Source organism: Bombus terrestris, chromosome 6, assembly GCF_910591885.1.
Source record: "Bombus terrestris chromosome 6, iyBomTerr1.2, whole genome shotgun sequence".
NCBI classification, from domain to species: Eukaryota; Metazoa; Arthropoda; class Insecta; order Hymenoptera; family Apidae; genus Bombus; species Bombus terrestris.
The window spans coordinates 12,677,450-12,699,056 of record NC_063274.1 but is presented as its reverse complement, the minus strand read 5'-3'; the positions used below and the strand labels follow the sequence as shown (position 1 = coordinate 12,699,056).

The 21,607-nt window shown below is 37.0% G+C and overlaps 1 protein-coding gene across 6 annotated transcripts in view; it reads right to left on the bottom strand.

Moving 5' to 3' along the window:
• LOC100645674 (semaphorin-2A) overlaps positions 1 to 21,607 on the bottom strand; it is a 557,658-nt gene that overhangs the window by 60,528 nt on the left and 475,523 nt on the right. For 4 of the 6 annotated variants that reach the window (XM_012309545.2, XM_012309546.3, XM_048406917.1 and 1 more), the window contains one exon: positions 12,455 to 12,542. In XM_012309545.2, coding sequence (XP_012164935.1) covers positions 12,455 to 12,542 — 88 coding nt within the window. Of the gene's footprint in view, positions 1 to 12,454; positions 12,543 to 12,680; positions 13,385 to 13,418; positions 13,605 to 13,674; positions 14,353 to 21,607 lie in introns of those variants that run through there. The other 2 variants (XM_048406919.1, XM_048406918.1) reach the window with 2 other exon arrangements.

Here is a 21,607-nt window from a genome sequence, read left to right as displayed (position 1 = left end):
AAGCTTTTTATCATATTCACGACACTCGTCTAATCTGTGGTATATAATATATTTATTCGTTACTCTTATTAAATATAGATCAGGTTTATAAAATTTATATATCTATAGTATCTTTATATATCTCTTATTTTATCAATTTTCTTTTCTCTGTCACTGCACACAGTGATTTCTTTCGTATAATCTAAAAACTATGGCGAGTACTCCACTCTAGATATTAGATTGTCCAAAAAGTCTCTTTCGTTTTATGAGAAAATAATAGACGCACAACGTTTTTTGTTTTATATTATTTTGTCGAATTACGTACGATCCATTTTGTTCTGTTGAGATAAACACCGCAATATTTCACAGACTTGGTTTCACGTTTGTACGAAGGTGCACTGTTGTAAAAAACATGTTTGCGAAAGAAAGACACTTTTCGGACAATCTAATATTTTATACGTTTCAGTATATTATATGCATTCTTTGGATCTTTGGATCTTTGCATTTTTTAATTTATTATAACTGCATAAAAATACATCTAATAATAAAGAACCAAGGTAACGGGGTTTCTCCTTTGGAAGATTTTTCCTCGATTCAGCGAGTACAACCCTCTACTTTCCCTCTAGAAATTCCAATGGCGTTAAACTAAACGTTTGTATGGCCGAAGCTACGTGTTCCACGGAATCGTCCGAAACCGGGAATTCGGAACAATTGAAGCTGGAGCTTCGATTACACACAGCTCGTAGGCATATTTAATTTTCGTTTCCACGGCAACTTCATAAGGATTCGGCGAATTATTCACAACGAAGAAATTCCTAATTGCCTGACCTAGAAAATGAAAACCTTCGAGTTTTCCAGCTCGCTATACTGCATAATGTAAGATACTTTCTTTATATTGATAACTGAACTTTGGGATATATTTTACTGACTTTAAAGGTGAAACATAGACATACGTGTATAGAAACTGGTATAATATTTGTTTACGAGTGTAATCATGTTTGACTGCATGAACCGCTTTCGTATATATGATAGATGGTAAAATTGGTGAAACTGGTAAATCCTATGCGAATAAAGTGATCACAAATTGGAATTATTATAAATTTCTTACCCCAAAATACTTTCTTTCATCGATAATTAAACTTTTCCATTTCCTGAGAAGGACTTCAAATAATACAATTACTAAGAATATTATTACATATCAGAAATAATCTTTGATCGTTACACAGAAAGACAATATTACTTTGAAATATTTTTAGAAAGTCTTACAGCAAGAAATCTTTAAATATGCTCGAAGCACAAAAAATTCATGAAAACGGAATATTTTTATTCATTTAGAAAATCAGAAGATCATCCTCATCCAATTTTGCACATCACTTTCATCATTACAATAAAATACCATGCATACGTCCAAGTCTACAAACACGTACTCGATTCTGAAATACCCTACACGATTACTTCAACCGTGCTATTCGTAAAATCCAGTCGACAAAACCGAATCGTTTCCACGGACGCGCTAATTAGCAAAAACTCCGCAGGACGACGCGGTCGGAAAATGATCGCGATTTCCCGTTACATCTACAACGAGATCGAATCGTGGGTGAAAACAAAAGTGCGTGTCGGCGGATCGAGCGAAATGGTACATGGAACAGCGAGCATTGGTGGCTGGGGTAAATCGAATTTACCCAGTTTCGAAATGTTTCGCAACATTAGCGCCGGCGCGCCACATAACTTTATTCCAATAACCGTTCGTCATTGGCCTTCAATAGAAAACACGCAGTCGGATGGAATGCGGGTTCAGAAAAAAAAAGAAGAAGAAAGACGAAGAAAAAGAAAAATAGTATAAAACGGTGGAAAAAAGACGAAAGAGAGAAGTAAGGGTGAGAAAGGCAGTCGTTTGCTTTACCCTTCGAAGGTTTCCCTTGCTCATTCATCCGGTGCACGCTGCCGTGAAAAAGTAAATAGCGACGTGGAAAAACAAATCCGTAGTTTGGAATCCGGCTGCGCCGGCTTCTCGCTTTCTGGAGAAGTTTCCTGGAGGGCTGACGTGAACAGGTGAATGGGAAAGGCGGGGCGAGACCTTGTACGTGCAAGCTCGTCGCTCGAGACAACCGGAAAGAACGGGGGAAAAAATTTGTACGAAAGCAATTTGCGGGGGTGATCGATGGCGGCGGGAACGCGAGCGTAAAGTCATCGTGTTTTCGATTTAAAAAAACCGCCCAGTCAGCTTCGAAATGCTGGACCGTGGTATCCGATCTCTTTCGAGCCAGTTGAGAATTTCTAACGTTTCCCTTTTCCTTCAGCTTTTCGTTCTGTAATTTTTCGATTGCCTCACGGAGCGAGTTACTTGCAAGAATTTTGATAGAATCGTAGGCGTGACGATATATGTTTCTGGTCTGATGTCTTTCGTAGTTGAATTTTTTTTTTATTCTTTTCTTCTTTCAATTGAATGTATGGTAGTTTATGTCGAAATTGATTATAAATTTATTGTTATATTTAAACAATTTTCTGATAGATTTTTGGTCATTTCTATTGGTATTTAATCAATAGTAAAGTTAAAGAAGGTTGCCCTGGTATGGTTATAATATTTAATAAACTTTGTAAAATATTTCAAGATATGATGCTTCGATTTAAACTAGTTTTATAGAAGTGTTACTTGTGCCGATTTTGTAATAACAATAGTAAATGTATTTGTTACATCATAAAAATGTGATAATCTAATGTAACAATAGTACCATCATTCACTAAATTTCATTTTTAAATTTCCTTTTTTTAATTGATTCTTAGATTTACAATAAATTCTCTCCTGAAACTCGAGACATTATTGTTAAACAAATCTGTATCAAAATAATTGAATAACTTCTTGTTTGATGCATTTCTAAGTTGCCACAATAAATAGAAATCACGAGCGATTATACAATGAAAATAAATATTTCAAAGTAGTTTCATATCAAAGTAATGTAACGTACTCGACAAACTTGGAAATTCACTAGCCAGTAAATCAGAAAAGCGTCGGTGTCTGACTTGGTGTTGCACGTGACGTGACAGACAGCTCCGACCTGCAATGCATTATCCACTGTGTCGAGATCCAGTCCCCATCTTCCCCCTTAAATTTTCGATGGCGAAACGCACGTCAGGAAAGAGGTACCGTTGTTATTAACATCGAAAGCTTTGCAAGAATAATGTATTCTCTGCGATGTAACATAATAGATCGAGTTTAACAATTCGAGGTGTGAATCACTTAACGAATACATATATATATATAGTTTGACCTGATTTTAAACAAACTTTTACTGCCTATAGGCTAAAATTTTAGATGAGACAAACTTACGAAATATAACGTGTTATTATTTAAATAATTAAAAGATTTGTTCTATCAGATGTCTTTTTTATTATTTTTAATATAATCATATTTTATAATATGACCCACTTTTTTTAATCTAAAAAAAGAAGATTAAAATTTTCGTGTTATATATTACCACATAATATACTGATTTATTTATTTAAAATTTTCTTCGAACGATAAAAACTTCATTAAATTTTGTGTCCTATTTCAATTATGAGATATAAAGGAACGAAGAAGAAATTGTACCTCGGTTTTAATTACACCGAATTGATTGATTTTAAACAAGACCCTACAAAATTTTCGTTCGTTAATTAAAAACGAAACAAGCGCGACTCGGTTCAGCGCTACTCCACGACTTTTCTCTTTTTTTTTCCGAACCATTTGATTTAATATCCCCAGTACCAAATACATATTGAATAAAACAATAACACAGGAATTTTTACTTGTCATAAAAGAGGTAAAATGCTGTCAGAATCTGTTATCGATCCACTGTCTTTCATCGAAAGTTAATATCGCGGCGTTTAAACGGCGATGAACTAATATCACGATGATCGAGCAAATATGGCGCAGTAAAATCCTTCAAAAGAGTTTTATCTCACGCAAATCCCGTATAACGAGAAATTTCATTCCAGAACGATGAAACTTTTTCGATAGATTCGATTGCGAAATTTACTCCGCGTCGATTTCTTTCGAAAAACACATCGATCGGTGTTTGGCTGCTGCTTATTAGTCGAACAACAGAAAAGCGTAAAAAGACAAAAGAGGAAAAAATAAATTGTTTGTCGATGCGATTATCTCTAACACTATATGATACTTATCGATTTCAAACGTCCATGGCTGTATTACGGCCATTTCAATTGCTGCAACGCTCGATTCTGATCGAATGCGTGAAATCTAATCACATCCGTCGGATTTCGATTGATTCGCTAAATGCGTTTGCCGTGTTTCCAGAATCGTACCACACCGTTGCCCGTTTAATTATGTAAAATATAGCGACATCGTTTAACGTTTAGATACTTCGATTACCAGATTTTTATATTTTATGCATGATAACGATAGCGGTTACGTTGAACATTGTCGATTCTTACTTTTGTTGCTTAGTTCTTCATATAAGTACCAGATACATAAAATGGTTCAATACAATTCCGTAATCGACACTAACAATATTTGGAGCAATATCTTATCGATAAATTTAATTCATAAACTTATAAATACACTTATTCGTTCATGGGTTTCCTACTTTTAGTTTCCTTTTTTTTTAACTTTCATTTTCTTCCCTTCTTCTAATGCAGGCGCAAAAGATTTATTTTTTTTGATATTATTTTGTACGTATACAATACTATTTACTATTAATACAATACTATTGTTTGATTACAATACAATACTCATTACGATGTATTGAATATTGAATACACGATTTACAATCAGTGTTCTACGATTCCATACACCTTTATATCAAAAGAATCGTCAACAAAATGAAAGAAATGTAGTAAAAATAAAATCAATTCGCCCGTAACATAAAATCGATTTCCCAGTGGCCAGGCTTTACTTTCATTAAGAGACGTTCCGCTGTATGCTCGTACATAGGTCGACCAATGAGGTATGTTGAATTAGAATAGAGAACGAACCGTGACACGGACTGAATTGGACTCCATTCGATGAACGAAGCGCAATGCATCTCATTATTCGAGCGACAAAGGAGTTTCAAATTAGCCAAGCGAAACAAAGTTAAGCGGTCACGTGTAAACTTTTATGAACGTCTACTCATATAAACGTACATACTTCCTTTCATTCTCCATACCATGGTATACAATTCAGTTTTCAATGAAAATTAAACTTGACTTGCGAATAACGAAAACTTTTAGCAATTCCTATAACTTGCTAGAAAAATTCAGTAGCAAATGCTTGGATGTGTGATAAAACGATTATAGGAAGATTATTCACAAGAGGACATCGAAAGTCTCAAAAGTACTACAAATAGAGTGATCCTCTTGAAGTGCATTAACACGGTACTCGATACATCTAAATCTCGACATGAGAGTCGTTTATTGTCGAGAATGATGGGATTAATCGATGTCATTTTTCCGTAGCACTCCAATATCGACAATGGAAGCACATACTCGACAGCGCAATCTCGCAAGGCATTCACATAATTCCACTCCTTTTTCACGCATCACGTGGACAACGCTTTCCAATATCACAAATTCTTACCCCTGTCCAATTGATACGCAAAAAAAAAGTAAGAGTAAGCCCTAAAACTTATCCCAGTAAAATATATCTAGGCAAATGAAAGAAAAACAAAATGGTTTGTCAGAAGATAACGACTCAACTACAGGATACAATCAAAGAGATAAAAAAAAAATGATACAACAGAAGAAGATAAGAGAGTAACAGATAAGTTTCATAAAATCGTAGAAAGAGCAAGATAAGGCCTCTGTTCCACAGGTTACTAACAGGGTCGTGATGGAACGCCAAAGACTTCCGTATCGCAACATCATTTCAAGAAGACGAGATTCCAATGTTCGACACCGCGATACTAATCCTCGCTACTCTCGTAGAGTAAAGAACGACTTCTTTCTTTTTTCCTCGACTCGGCAACTCGGCCGGAAGTCTGATAATTGCAAGCGTTCGACTAGCGTGTCTTAATGGCGAAGCGAACCGCAACGCAGCCATCGATTCTCCAACTACAATTAATGGGTATCACCTTTCTAATTAACGAGCAACGATGCTCGTATGTAGTATCGATCCTCTGCTGACGATACAACAAGGTAAAAAGGGATCATAAAGGATAAGGGGAAGAGGGACGAAGAGAATCATGATGGGATACGGTTAGGAACATGTGCAGGACGCGAGCCGTGCGACACGAGCAATTCGCATGGAGCGAAAGTGTGATCGTTCGCCACTTATCACCATCAACGACGATCTGAAACGTGCGTCGATTACACACCTCCCCCTTTTCCTCTTTTTTTACTCTTTTTCCTTCCCCCCTTTTTTGACCTTTATTTCGTTCTTCCATTTTTCCTGCTCTTGCTCGCTTTTTCGTTCATTGTTTTCACTTACACACACACAAACATATACATACACACCTGTGCCGGCATTTTTCCTCGACGGTTTACCCTAGCTGGCATCGACGATGCACGAGCGCGTGTGGTTCTTAGGCGGCGAGGAAAAATTTATTATCACGGGCCAAGAGGTCGAGGCATTATCGAGCAATTTGTTTTGAGGTATCGATTTAACTCCATCGCCCCTTTCCTTTGTCCATTTTTCCGAGCGGAAACGTTTATCTTTTTTATTTTTCATTCCATCGACGCGATCTATTATGCTACCATACTGTGTTTTATGAAATAACCTGACCACAGCACGTTATTTTTCTTCATTTCGCATGAATCGCATGGAACTGAAGCGCTAGAACCAGTTGTAATTTCACCGAGCATAAATGTTCTGTTATGATTGACGTTCATAAATAATTCAAATCAATCGTTATACATTTGACACGTTTGTTTATTTTACTCGTGACTTTTTTCGCCTGTCACATATTTTTACAGGAATTCAAATGCAAGGATATTTGCGGCGCGCTTTTGTCGAAGTTTCAGGATTGGCAAAATTAATCAGAATAGTTTACGGTTAGACGAAACTCGTGTACATTAATTGTTACTAGGTTTCCGTTCGGTAACACCGAGGTTACTAATTGCAGTGTGGCTCATTATCGAACTAATATTGGATTTCGTAATTCGAGGGAAGTAGGTAATTAACACGTCAGCATTTTTCTGTAGAAACGACAGGACTTGTACTTTTATGAAAAAGAACGTGTCGATCGATGAGGAGACAAATATTTATAAGTTGTTATTAGCGTTCAATGCAACAAAATTTGTTGATTGAATTTTTTTAATTGAAAGATAAATTTTCTTTGACAGATTCCAATTTTAATTCTATAGGATAAAGAGGCGAAATATGTATATTCACATAGGTAACAAAAATTGACAAGACATAAAACGCTTTTATAATAATTGATAATAATTTCATTTTCCTTTTAATACGCGTAATTAATAATTATAATGTTCATATTGAAATTACAAAAGTTACAATCACTCATGTTCTAAATTTATCAATAATATAGTAATGTTGACCTATATTCCACTTGGAGGCAATCTCAAATATAAGGATTCTATAGAAAGGGAGCACCACGAAAACGATTTTCATGTTAAGAATGTATCACTTATACCAAATCATCGATCTACCCCTTTACAAAGAATATCACCCTGAAGCCCTACGGCTACCTTTAAAATTAAAAAATTCTGTACAAAAGTAGCGATTCTACCTTCACAATAGCTTATTAAAAAAAAAAAAAAAAAAAAAAAAAAAGAAAAGAAAAGGAACCGTATCGAATCCAATCTCAACGTAGCAATTTATCATTTATACCAGGTCATCGATCACCCCCTTTTCGAAGAATATCATCTGGAAATCCAATTAACCGGCTCGCGAACGATTAACAGTATCGCTCAGTGGGAAACCGGGCACAATTCGCTTTTTACAAAGCGCGGAATCGACTCGAATTTGCGAATAACGCGCTGCGTTTTATCCGGAGCCTTTTAATTAAACTACGCCCCCGCAGCTGAGAGGGTGGTACGCTGATGTTCCGTCTGAAATCGAGAGTCACATCATTGAAACGCCGCGTTCTCGGGGATCATAGAGCTTAATCGTTTCGCATCATTGGAAAAGGAATGTCGGAATCGTTTTCCTTTTGCGCGAGGATTCTTATCGGAATTCGATATTGCGGGGAGGGGTGGCTGCGTGTGCAGGTGGATAGTCGAAGGGAAACTAGAAACGAGGCCATGGAACGAAGCCAGAAAACAGGAAACGTTAAACTCCTGCTCGCTCTTGCTCGTTGGAAAATGCAATTTATCGTAAGTCGCGTTTTTACCTTTTCACCCCTTATGCGCTTTGGTACGCGCAGGCGCTCCCGTCTTGTTACCGGGACGAAGGGAATCGTTTTTAAAAGGAAGGATCTTACGCGCTTGTCATTTCTTACCTCGTCGTCGCCTTTATCCGATTTATTCTCCCCGTTCGTAATCCCGTTTCCTCCACCTTTGAGAGAACCTCATCCTCGGTCCTCTCGTTTTGACTGAAATTATTTCGCGCCCCGCGCGTGTCACGCGTTCGCTGCCGCGTGTAATAAGGTTACGTTCGTTTGGAAATCTTGAGAAGTGTACTGGGGCTTTCGGTTTATTCGATTCTGAGCTCGACGAGAATTTGAATGTTATCTTGTTTCACTAAATTGCTTATTTTTAAGCGATGTTGAATAGTATATTGGAACGTTTTTTTTTTTTATCTAAGTGTAGTTAGTATGCAGTAAAATTAGAAAAAGAGGACAAAAAACAATGAAAGGAGATATTCAATTTGTACATAATTTCGTGGAATAATGAAAGAAATAGATCACGGAATTAGCACAAAGAATGAATAATACAAATAATACTAAGAACAATTTTAAATTTATCCTTTTTTAATCCCAATTTCATTAACATTGCCAAAGATGATAATAATTCGCGGGACATTGTACTGAATAAAATTGAAAATGGAAAATAAATGCAGCCGACATAAATTTTAATGTTAATTTTTGCATAACAACATCGAACAATCATCGATATACAGTTTGCGTAAAAATGAATTTATCGAGACAGTAAATTTAATAGATTATTCGTGGATGCGCTTTGAAATTCAATATCTATCAGTTGTTCCGGAATTACCTATTACATTTACATAATGCTACTTTATTGAGCATCGCCAGGATTAAACCTTCATTATTCCGACTATTTAGCAAATGGACCACACAAGCACAGACAGATATGTTAAATATCAGCAAAATAAATCGTCCCCGCGAATGCCTTGTGATCCGTTCTAGTACAACGATTACGATTTGTATTTGTAATCCCAACAAAATGTAATACGATCCCGGTAAAATGGTCCTAATAATCATAAGATAACAATTCCTAATGAGATTTTCATCCATTTACCATTATAAATAATAGCAGGTGTAAATTAAATTTCTACTAGATCAAAAACTTGCTTAAAAATATACTATGACGAGAATATATCGTAATTATACTTCTACGTGTAACATATTTTTATTTATATTTATTTTTATTTATGAAAACGAATGCATTTTAATATTTCTTCACTTTTACATAAAAGAGTTTTTATATACCTACTGTGTACAATGCACGTGTATCGTTAAATGATAAAAAGATTTTTGAAATATTATGTTCCTACAGTATATAAAAGTTTCTTGCTTAATCTATTCTATTCGATATGCACCCTTCGCTAGCTATAGCTATTGTAAGCCAGATAAATAAATCATAACACAAGCATACACTTTACGGTATTGAAATCAAAAGTACACTTTTCCTGAACGTTGATCCATTACTCTTATAAGATACTCTTATAAGATCTTACTTAAAACTATATCTTTAAGCACCCTTTGCAAACTCAATTGCAGATTACACACGTTACATTTAATTCTAAATTATATTCAAAAATAAAGTGGTAGAATTCGCTTCAATCAACTTGATTAAATATTAACTTCATCAAGGAACAACACATTACTATTAATTTGATTTTTTGCTTCACATGTAACAACCACGCAGTTTCATCTATCTGCCAAAACATAAAGCACGACATAATTTTTCTGTCGCAATAAATATATTACATGACTTCTTATTTTTGGCTCGTATAGGAGACGTTCTTCTGGTTTTTGTATCTGGCTATGTCTTTCAGAGACGCGTTGCCCTGGTGACCTCTCCATTACCAGAGCCGTGTAGCATTTTGCTGGCATTTACCAAATTAAGAAGGGAGGCTCACAAAGGAAAACGCCAGTGAATGGCCGGCAGGATAGTAACGCGGGGGAAAGAAAAGGTTGGAACCGAATCAAGAAATAATACTCGTATAGTAATGATGCAGTGTTCCCTGTCAAAATCTCTTTATCCATTCCAGACGAAGCAACCCCCTGTTCCGTTCCCTCAACGACGACCTTCGTTCTAAAGGAGAAAAGATAGCCCCCATTAGAATATTGTATTACCACCATACGACGATGGTGCAAGAGATTCGTGCTTTGTTTGCTACAACGAAGAGTATTCGAGTTGACAACGAAAGCTATTTTGGCTCACGACTAATATTGCTATACCGATTTATTATTTCTCTTCTATTACTTTATTCAAACAAGATATTTTTAATTTTGGTCTCATTACTATTCCAAGAATATTCGAAAATAATAATTTATAACAAATTTACAGTAAAACTCATAGTTAATTTCATGTTAGAAAGAAACATAGGTGTGTTTTATTTTATAAAGAGAATAGAAGAATTTTTGATAGAGATAATTAACTCTACTAATTCATAAAATTAAGAAAGGCAACTAATTTGTGGAAAAGGCTAGCTCTAACTACATACATTTCAAGCCTTGCTCTCTCTATTTATTTCAGTAATACGATCTAGTCAAAGTAATCAACAAATTTATACATATTAACATGAATATTCCAGGCGTATATTTTCGCTGAATTAAATCTCGTCAATTAAGAGCTATCGCCCGCAAAAACAATTTTACGTCTCGATTACATGTAATCGTTGAGGATATTTCTTCATTCACTTGAATGTCAAGATTAATCGGAAATGTTCTTTAAAAAGTAGCAAAGGAATTTAATCCGCTCTTTCGTCTTTCGTTCCAGAGTTTCCGCCGTGCCCCGAAGGTCTCAGTAAATTACCTTTCTGCAAATTGAAACGTTTAGCAAACGAAACCTAGTCATTCCCCTCGTGTACAGAGGAACGACCCGGTACATAAACGCGGGTATATATTTCAGTGCTCGAGCTAAGAGTGCGTGCAAATACCGCAGAAAAGGGCCCGATTACGAAAAGGAGTGCACGAACGCGAAGCTTCTTGCGTGAATATGTTATGACGACGAAGCGAAACAGAAAGTTAAACAATCGGCTCGGCGAGAACTAAATTATTATACTCAATTTTCCTTTTATTAAATGAATATTAATATATAATCTACGTATATATTTTTATATAATTGATCGTTATTGTTATTGCAAATCCAATTCTATAAAATTTATGACATTTTTCACAGTTGATTAGTTGGATTTATTCGATTGATTATAATTTTATTGCTATTAATTCAACTTGACTGATTAGACATTTATTATTAATCAAATTCATTCGAAATAACTGTCAAAATATCTCGTTCTACAGAAAAAATAAAAATTTCGATTATTGTGCTATTAAAACGAAAAACATGAAAACAGAATGAGGTACAGTTTCGAACACTTCTCTCGCTTGACGATATTTTTAATCACCTCCAATAACAGCTTACTTTTTTTTCTACCTTAAACGAGCAAACTTCACGATTCCACTGGAAATAATCTAAAGCGGAATAGCCAGCCAACTGTTCGCCAACCCTCTCTGTCAATCATTCCGCAACGTACGGAAAGCTTGGTCGAGACAGGGCGAACGCACGAAACATTTCACGCGTGACCCAGTTACGCCATCGAACGGAACGTTACTTTTCATTTCAATCTCGAATGCGGGATAAATAACGAGCAAAATTGCACACTGATTCAGTGCGCACGCGCGTCGATATAAGGCCTTGAACAAAAAACGATCGTCGTTGAACGTTGCACGGCCGATAGGTCGAAAGGGGTGTGTGGAAATAGGGGACGACGGCGAGAGGGGTAGCAATTCGGTGCAATCAGCGCGACGATAATTATCATGGCGAAAGCCGGCGTGTATCAGCGTCGCTGTAATACACAGAGTATTTCAAAACATGGATTATACGATGTTCGACGTCACCGAGAAATTTAATCAATCGTCACGCTTCCATCCCCTCTTGCGCTCGCATTCCGTGCAGAATTTTAATCACGAGAATCATAAAAATCCGTTTCGCGGCACGTACACACACGTACACCTCCCTCCATCTTTCCATTTTATCCAGCGAGGTCCCGCTTCTGGCACTTTGACGACGAATGAAGCGCAACTTTTACCGAGACAGGATTTTCATCCTACGACATTTTATTATGTGAGAAAAAGCGATGGACGCGGAGCCGGTTTGCGGGTTAGTACGGAAGGGAAGAAACAGTACTTACATAGCGCCGACGTATAGAGCGTCCCTCTTACTGTCCAGGTACAACGTCCTGTAATACAGCATGCCGCAGCTGAATTCCCTCACGTGTTCTGCAAGCAAAAGTAAACAAAGAGATTAAACACTGAGCAACGAAGGGTGGACCTCGAGGAAATTCATTTCTCTGGCCGCTGCACGCCTCGCCTGACGGATCGTTAGATTTTCATTATGACTTTTATAATAACGCTTGCCGTTTGTTCTCCTCGTTCCCTCGTTCGCGTTGCTCTATCTTCTGCTGCTCTCTTTTCATTTCGCATCTCGCAGTAAGCCGAGCAAAGCCAACAGGCGACTTATATCGCCGTCATAAAACTCGTTAGAATTACACGACACGTAACAACGTGACATTTCTCGTTTCATCGACTGGGTGGCGGTTTTATTGCGGAACGGGGGCGACGTGAACATCGAAGCAGCAAATGGACCTCAATTGGCGGAGACGGGGACTCGGTCGTGCAAATGTTCTCGAGTAAAACGTCAATTAAGGTCATTAAGGATGAATGGCAGTTTATGCGTGAGTGTGGAGCTACCGAACCGGTAATATGACGGAACATTTTGGATTTACTTTAGTACGATCATAATCGAGTCTCCGGGGAATCAAAGCAAGGTTATGTATACGCAATCTTGAGATTTCAGATTCTAGAATCTAGGGTTCAAGGATCCTAGGCTCTAGAGTCTAACAGAGGTCTAGGATCTGAGCTCTGTAAAATCGATTTTAAGGGTTCTGGGATTGTAGAGGTGGGAGGTTTTAAAGTGCTGAACTTTGAGAATTATGAAGTTTAGGGCTTGGACTTTATAGTCTAAAGTTCAATAAATTCGGGTACCATAGCACTTGGATTAAAGCAATTTTACATACTTCATAAATATTGCAAGTATTTAATATTACACGGTCTCTTAATGAGATTCAGGTTACTAAGATTACGCAAAGATCGTACTACTTTACACTAGGACCTCGTTTCTTGCTGCATCAAAAGATAATGTTACGAGACACTTGGTTCTGATATTCTTTGATCGTAAAGTGGAGACAGCATTAATTCACGAGCGTACGGTTCGTGCACACACAAGGAAGCATCGCGCGATAAAAATTTCACTGTACCATCGACAAAGAAAAATGGTACGACCTGAAATATAGTCGGCTTTTAGAACGTGCTTAACCAAAGTATTGAATTAATCTCGAATCTTAAAACGTACCGGCAAACGAATTTATCCCTCTTTGAAACGCTCGAGGAATAACTCGTAAACGAAAGAAGTTTCACGATCTAGCGATCGTGAAGGAAGCGTATAGCATACGCGACGAATATAAATCGTCGAAATCGCAGCTACGAGTCACGCTGAGCGGGGAAACTTCGAATTATACCATGCTAAAAAATTGGATTCATCACTTTGCTTTCGCCTTTTTATAAAGAAAAATATCCGTAAGATGCGCGGGAGTGCGCGGCTATTTTTCACAACATTAAGTCAAGCCAGCAATCATTTAGGAGCGCGCGCTCCTGCACAGTTCTCTTGGGTAAAAGTCGTAAGGGACGTTCGTGCCATCCTCTCGCTATACTCTTCGCCACCATCCCCCACACCTTTCACAAACACCCTTTTCACCCTCTATCTCGTCGGCCGACACTGATCTGCTTAACATATGAAAGAAAGCCGCCCTTTCCTAAATATACTCGTTCTCCACTCTAGACTAACAGAGCGCGAACAATACTATATTTTATGCGGTATCAGAAGGGGCTGACGTCGAATGAAAGGGGTCCAAGTGTGGCGTCGCTGCACAGACACACGAGTCTCTCTTTTTTCTCTCTATCTTTCTCGTGTTTACACCGGCACCGAACGATTCTAGCTGACTCTCGTTCCCTTCACAAGTTCTTTGCCCGCGAGCCCATGAATGAATGCAAAAACCTGATCTCTCGTCCTTTATCTCCCGACCAAGTGGCGTAGCGATGCGGTCGAGCTTAATACGAGGCTAACTCGAATTGATGTTCATTGGTGGATCCGGTAACAATAGTACTTTTGTACGAGTGTAATAGATCGTTACGTATATCTACTCGGCTCATCGAGCTTTTTAATCGTGGATTATAACCTGAATTTCAATCATGAATGGCCAAGATTGAACTCTTCAAGCAGATAGTTCGAGATTTTTCAAGATAATGTACCGATATTATTGATATAGTTTTATCCTTCCTCAAACTTGTAATTTTCATGTTCGCTCAATTCTTTAATTGCTTCTCTGTACAAGAGATTTTCTACATTTAAGAACAATTAATAATTAGACGAAGCAGGTTTCGATATACACTACGATACGAAAAGGAAGATTAATGTTACTATATAGAGATTTTCTCGTAATCCACTAATACAAAAAATCCCTAAAAAAAAAATTACAAAAATTCATCAAATTATTACTAGCTATACGTTCGTTTGAATTAGCCTAATTGTGTTCACTAAAAAATCAATGAAATCTGGGAAACACGAGGGGTAAACCTATTTTGTAAAATATCAGAATGAACTGATCTTCGATTCATCAAACTAATTATTCCATCCGTTCTAATCATTCTAACTTGAAATCTGTTATCAATTATCGATCACAATAGGAACACAGGCATTCCTATATATATCGCGCCCGCTATAAATCTTGAGCGCACTAAACCTAACACGCAGAAAATACACTTAGACCATCAAAACACTCGGCGTCAATAAAATTCGGAAAAGCTGGATCTGCTAGAATGTTTTTGCAGTGTACCTTCCGAAGCGCAACATCGGCACGCAGTTCGTTAGATCGGCGCGGATAAACCGCGGCGGCCCAGGGCCGTATTGTCCCCCCGGGGAAGACTGAAAATTTATATTCCCTCGCAAATACGACGGTTCGTTTTTCCGGCTCGTCAGCGAGGACCAGCAGTGCGTTCGTCGCGCGCATTATTCCGATTTTATTGCCGTAATAAAATCGTATCGCGTCGCGTGCATAGAAGATGATGTCTGCACCTGCCGCTCGTTCGGTCAGTTGATATAACTGCATCGTTCTCCACATTCGTTCGAACGCTTCTATTTTCGACCAGACGTAAAATCGTTTTCTTCCTCGGTGATCTTCGCGGTAGTCGCTGAGGTCAGCCAACTTTCGCCAACTTTATCGAACCTCGACCACTGCTACAAGATTGTTCGTGCCGCTGAGTTCCAGAGTTCTTGAGGGTACTGGTTCGATCGTACATCAGCGTTGAAATTAACCTCTGCTTATTTCTAAACCAGGCATCTCGTAGTTTTGATCATATGAAGATTTGAAAGACATATTTTGGGAATATAAGCATACGTGGCTTGTTTTTCATTATGTTTTCATTAACGTTAAAACTGCTTATATATATTTTATAAAAAATCATTCAAAAATCAATGGCATGTAAGTAAAAGCTAACGTGCAAAATTTCTGTGAAAGTTATTAGAAATTGATTATTTTCACCATTTTGGTGATTCGTAGATTCAAGCGTAAATTAATTCCGGTGTGCAGAAAAATTATCAATGCTAATCGTAGTGAATCTTGGAAAGAAATTTATTTAAGTTCTCTGTATTCAATTGAACAGGAAAAATGTTTTTGCGAACAATGAATGCGGAGGACTTAATTTTACGCGCAGTTTGAATAAAGAGATAGCACGATTCGAATTTTGTTTCTATTTCTATGTCCTATTTGATACCATTCATGTTCATTTGATGCTAAGGTTGTTAGGTTTCCTGATTTCCATTATCTATATACTAATAACTATTCAAAAACATAATTTTGTATAAGAAATTATTGTAAATTCTTGCTAAAACTCTTCGTATAATTTACAACTGTCGATCAATGAATCGAACGTATTAACAGGAAATATGACTCGATATTAGCTGCAAACTGCTCGTTCAAATAATTACTAATAATCTCTGTAACGGAACATCGTGCAAACGTTTCGCTGTTTGCGTATTTATCGAGAAAATAATACACTAACCGCCGAATGTAGATCACTAATTACCAAATATTTGCAAGAACCTTTGCTTGCCAAAATTGCCACGATCGTTTAGAACGGCTATATATAATTCGTCAAATTCTGTATAATCGTGCAATTAGAACTTAAATTCGAAGCTTTATTAATTTTACCATCCGTTATAAGTATAAACATCTTTCAAATAATAACCCAACAAATCAAACTAAAAATATTAAATATATCGCAATAGTTTATAACATAGAAAAATAAATATTATTTCAAATGAATCGAGCAATTATTAACTTCCTAGTCATAGAAATTTTTAGTCGAGGGATGATCCGATTAACCGCGAGATAAAGCCGATGAGGAAAGTGAATTATATTAATTTTAAGACTCTTACAATAGGCTCCTTTCGTTTAAACAAAACTAACGACTTCCAAAGACCATTTATTACACACTTGTGTGCCATTAAAAACACCGTAGACGCGATTATTTACTGTAAATTGCCTTCGAGTGGTCGAAAAAGAGCCTTTAGGTATCGCGGAACGATAAGATCGTTCCTCTGGGGTTGTTAACGCAGAGAGATAACGCTAAACGAGCCCGGGACCGGAAACTATCCATTTGAATTCGGTGGTTCCGGCAGTGGGTTAATTCGCTTAAGCGGTATTTCTCAATTAACCGAGTCGATGTCGCTTCGTTTTCTCTTTCCTTCTGTTTTTCGTCTGCCATCGTCGGCCCTCGCGAGTCCTCGTAATCGCGTTCGCTAGACTCGATACGAAAGAAAAGCCTGCTCGACTCCGTTAATCACGACAAACGAGATGCTATCGTTAAAACGCGGCCACTCTATCTTCCCTTCGACCCCGAACTGTCCGCTTATGTAATTTTTTATCATTACTCGACTCGCTAAAGGCGGCCAGACCTTTCGCTGCGACGTTACGTACGCGCGTTCACCAGACGATTGATGATAGATGCTTAGGCTTCTAACGAATTGTCTAATGGATCACTAACTTGTGTGTGCCATGAAAGACAGATTGCAAGTTAGAGTACCGGCAGCCATGTATTTTCAAAATGTAGGTCTCGTTTGATTACCTTGACGAACATGTCAAAGTGTGAACACTCCTCTCCATTAGGCAACCAGATGTTGACAATGAGTGTCATTAACATTAGCAGATTTGGAGTGAATACAGATTAATGCATTAGAGATGTTAAGTGAATTGTTCGATGGTGTTTCAGTGGTGATTTTTATTAGAGACAGATAGAAGTGGTAGTTCTTTTATGTGATTTTGATGAAGGATGATGTTGGACCGATTCTTTTTCAAGATTTATTCACTTACACTATGGACATGATATGTAGAACAGCCTATGACGACATGGCAGTGAAACTTTTCATCGTTAAATTTTCTATGCACTCCTAAACATCACGTACGTATCTTTTTTATTTCGGTAATCAAAAGTTGACATTGTATCACGACTCACTGTAGCTTGCACGAAGTTATAATTTAAGCGGTTATGAATATGACACAAGTTAAACGACCATTTCTTCTTTAGAATGCTCAAAGTCTTCGATAACTGACAGAGAAAAATGTTAGAATGTAGCCAAAATAATGCAAATATTTCCATCATATTAAAACGTATAAATTTTTCAATGATGGATTCGATAATTCCAGGAAAAATTCGCAATGATATTGAAAAAATCCGGTCGAGTAAAAATTTAACCCGCACGGTCGATTAAAGAAAAAAGAGGAAAAAGCGAAAGAACCCAATATGAGAGCATTCATAGTCGAATGATTTCACGCGTCAGAAAGATCGGAACTATTAAAGTCACTCGGACCGTGAAAAAAAATTGTTTCGTCGATCGTCCCTTTTTCCAACGCTAACGATACAAAAAAAAAAAAAAAAAAAAAAAAAAAGGAAGAAAAAGAGAAGGATTCACGGGTGCGATTTTAAATGGGGACGAAGGAAAATTGGGATCTCGCCTGCTTCAATTTCTTTCGAAACTTTGTTCTCGAAGCGGACTGACTATCCGACGGAACAGAGAAAATCCAAGTATGAACAATCAATACTCGCGAGAGGCACGGACGAAGCTTTTTCCGCCGTCTCTCTCCAATTTCAAAGAACTCGATCCTCACGAGAGACCGTCATCGCCCAGGGAACTCGTCGGACGAACTGAATTCGCGCGCATATTTTACTTTTCCCTTGGTTCACGCGCACACGGATACTCGACATGTCGAAAACGAGCGTACCATCCTGTTGCACGCGTGCACAGTTTATGAACAGAGGCTGGTCATTACTTGTTATTGCACAGGGATTCGAGTACTTTCTGCTTTAATTACACGAGCCTTGGCCGTGCTTCCAATTCGAACGATTTTAGTGTCTTTGCTCGTCGCTTTGCAAATGAGAAAACCCTGGAATTTCATGCCAACCTCGTTCGATTTTCAACAATTTGGAAGTACAAATTATCCAACTAAATTTCAGATTGTTCGTACCTCTGTCAATTATCTTGATGATCAAACAATTGTTATAATTAAAACCGTGTCTGACGATTGCTTTAGTAACTACTTAAATCAGGTATTCATCGCAATAATACTATGTCGGACGCAATTCGGAAATATTCAATACAGTACGTAATTTGCATTGAACTCTGTCGTTTTGCAATTTCTATATGTCAATCTTGCTTTTGTTTCAGAAAGATTGAACAGAAAGATATTCAATGTTTTGTAGCATAAAACTGAAACGAGAAATCACGTATATTAAAAACATTTCAAACTTGAAAAATTGTTTAATGATGAAAAGAACACAATCAGATGAAAAGCAACTGTGACTAAGGAAATGTAGCTAGATAAATAATTCGCAATCCGTACCAATGGGAGAAGAATTAAAAATTAGAGTACAAATTAAACTTTCCTTTTATTTAACACTAGAACTACCACATCAGTCAAATTGAGTGGTTTTACAAGTTTATTTTAAAATTCCTACTTCATGTTATATTTTCTTTCCGCAATGATGTAATGACTTTCGCAACGATAACTAAAAGAATAATATAATGAATTTTATTTTGTTTTTTATGTATTCAAACTCAAAATAATTTTGTATTAAGGCTACTTATACCAAGTACCAGTCAAAATGACAGTTTCCTCATTTTATACAACTTCCCACATATTTTTAAAATTTTTACTGTGTATCATTTAATATGATGAGTTATCAGAAAAATTCCGGATCGATTGCTAAATCGCTAGATGCTAACACTAGAAATACCACAGCAGCCAAAATGACAGATTCTACAATTTTATAAATGTGTCAATCCTCGTTTAGGGATCATGGTCCCAGATGGATTAAGAATACCAAAAATGTACTACATAACATGGAATTGCTTCTGTAAGAAAGAAATAAATTAATAAATATAAAAATATTCTATTATTACATATTTTTTAAAGACCAGTCATTTTGACTGGTTTTGGTGAAAATGACTCTGTGTTAACTATCAGTAATTCTAATGTTAATCGGAACCATACCTCAATCATGAATATACGATTCAATACCGTAAGGCAAGGAGTTAATAATACAAATGAAAAATAAAAGCAAGAACATTTAAAATCGTTGCAAAATGTAGAAATAAACGATCCGAAAGCAAGTATTGTTAACGAAACGGAAATTTCATGCATTTGTTACGCTATTCTGAACGCAACTGTTTAAAGATCGTTGAAAAACGCTTGATCTACTTTCGGTTGAACCTCTTGCTTATACATTGATCTTCCGTGGATTCCGCGGAAAACTGAACGCTGCGGAAACAGCCGGATATCGATATCGTTAACAGAGTGAAACGCGATCATGCATTCGAAACGAAGTTACCACGGTTTCGCAAGATGAATCTGGGTCACGTTCTTCCTTACGCGGCTATAATTTTCGCTCTACAAAATCTGGCGCTGCGCATGACACGCGTGCATTCTGGTGGTCAACGGTTTTCAGGATGCTTTCATTGCGGGTGATGAAAACGAGATTGAATCTGCTCTGGTGAAATTATGTTTTTGTTGATTGTATAAATTTTTCATTGATTTTATAAATTTTTTTTAATGTACCATACGGATGCTGTGTTAAAAATAAACTTAATACGAAAGATATAAAAGACATATAAATAAAAATAGTTATTAGTGACAATGTAACGATGTATCTCTTGTCATGTTCGAGCAAATACTCGAGAAATTGTCTGACAAATTGTCTGAGAAATTGTCTGAGAATTGTCTGACAAATTCTGTTTTTACTACTTCGGCTTCGAATCATCTACTCGCACCATTTGTGTGAATAATATGATTTATATAAAAATACGATATCAAATGATATACATATTGTAAAAATGGAACGTGGAATTATAATACATGGAACAATATCACACACAAAATTGAATTCGACGGAGTACAACATCAGGGTTATATGAACGAGAAGCTGCAAATTTTCATAAGTTTCATTCCTCCATCTCTAAACGACGTTTTGGAACGCCTCATTTCTCCACGAACCGTATCGGAATAAACGTTCCCTAGAAAGTGCTTCGAATTTAATAAATCGATTCGTATCCCCGCTAACGCGACCTCGAACTATAGTTCGTGGCGATATTAAAATCGCGGCGGCGATACTTCTGCTAATAATCTCAGCAAGCGGAAGGCAATGGAGGGCGATTTATTTCTTGAAAGCGTGGAAAATCAATTCGATCGATTGTTGAACCATAATTAGCCTATATTATTGCAAAGTAATGCGAATTTATTACAGATTGTTTATGCAATCTAGCTGGCATTTTTATAGCTGATCGATGATTCTAATTCCAGTGGAACGAGCTCATTATCTGCAATTACAGCCAATAATTTCTTCAGTCAATTTCTCTATAATACCGAAAACATCCGACACTCTTTCACAGTCACTTCCATCATTACAAAAATCGCTTTAACATCTTCATCGATAACTTTAAATGTCCGATGCCAAGAACATTAAACAAAACTATAATATTTCTCGCTACAATTTCATTCCTATTTTCATATCACCACAGTTATACCAAAAAATCATCCTTTTATCGTGTAACCGTCGAAACGCAAGTTACGCTTGAGCGACGATAAATTATTATTTCAGTGTTGTTCCGCTTTATTACGTTGCCTCTCCGGAAATCTCGCGGAGAAAAATTGAAACTAATGCTCCCTTGAAAGTGG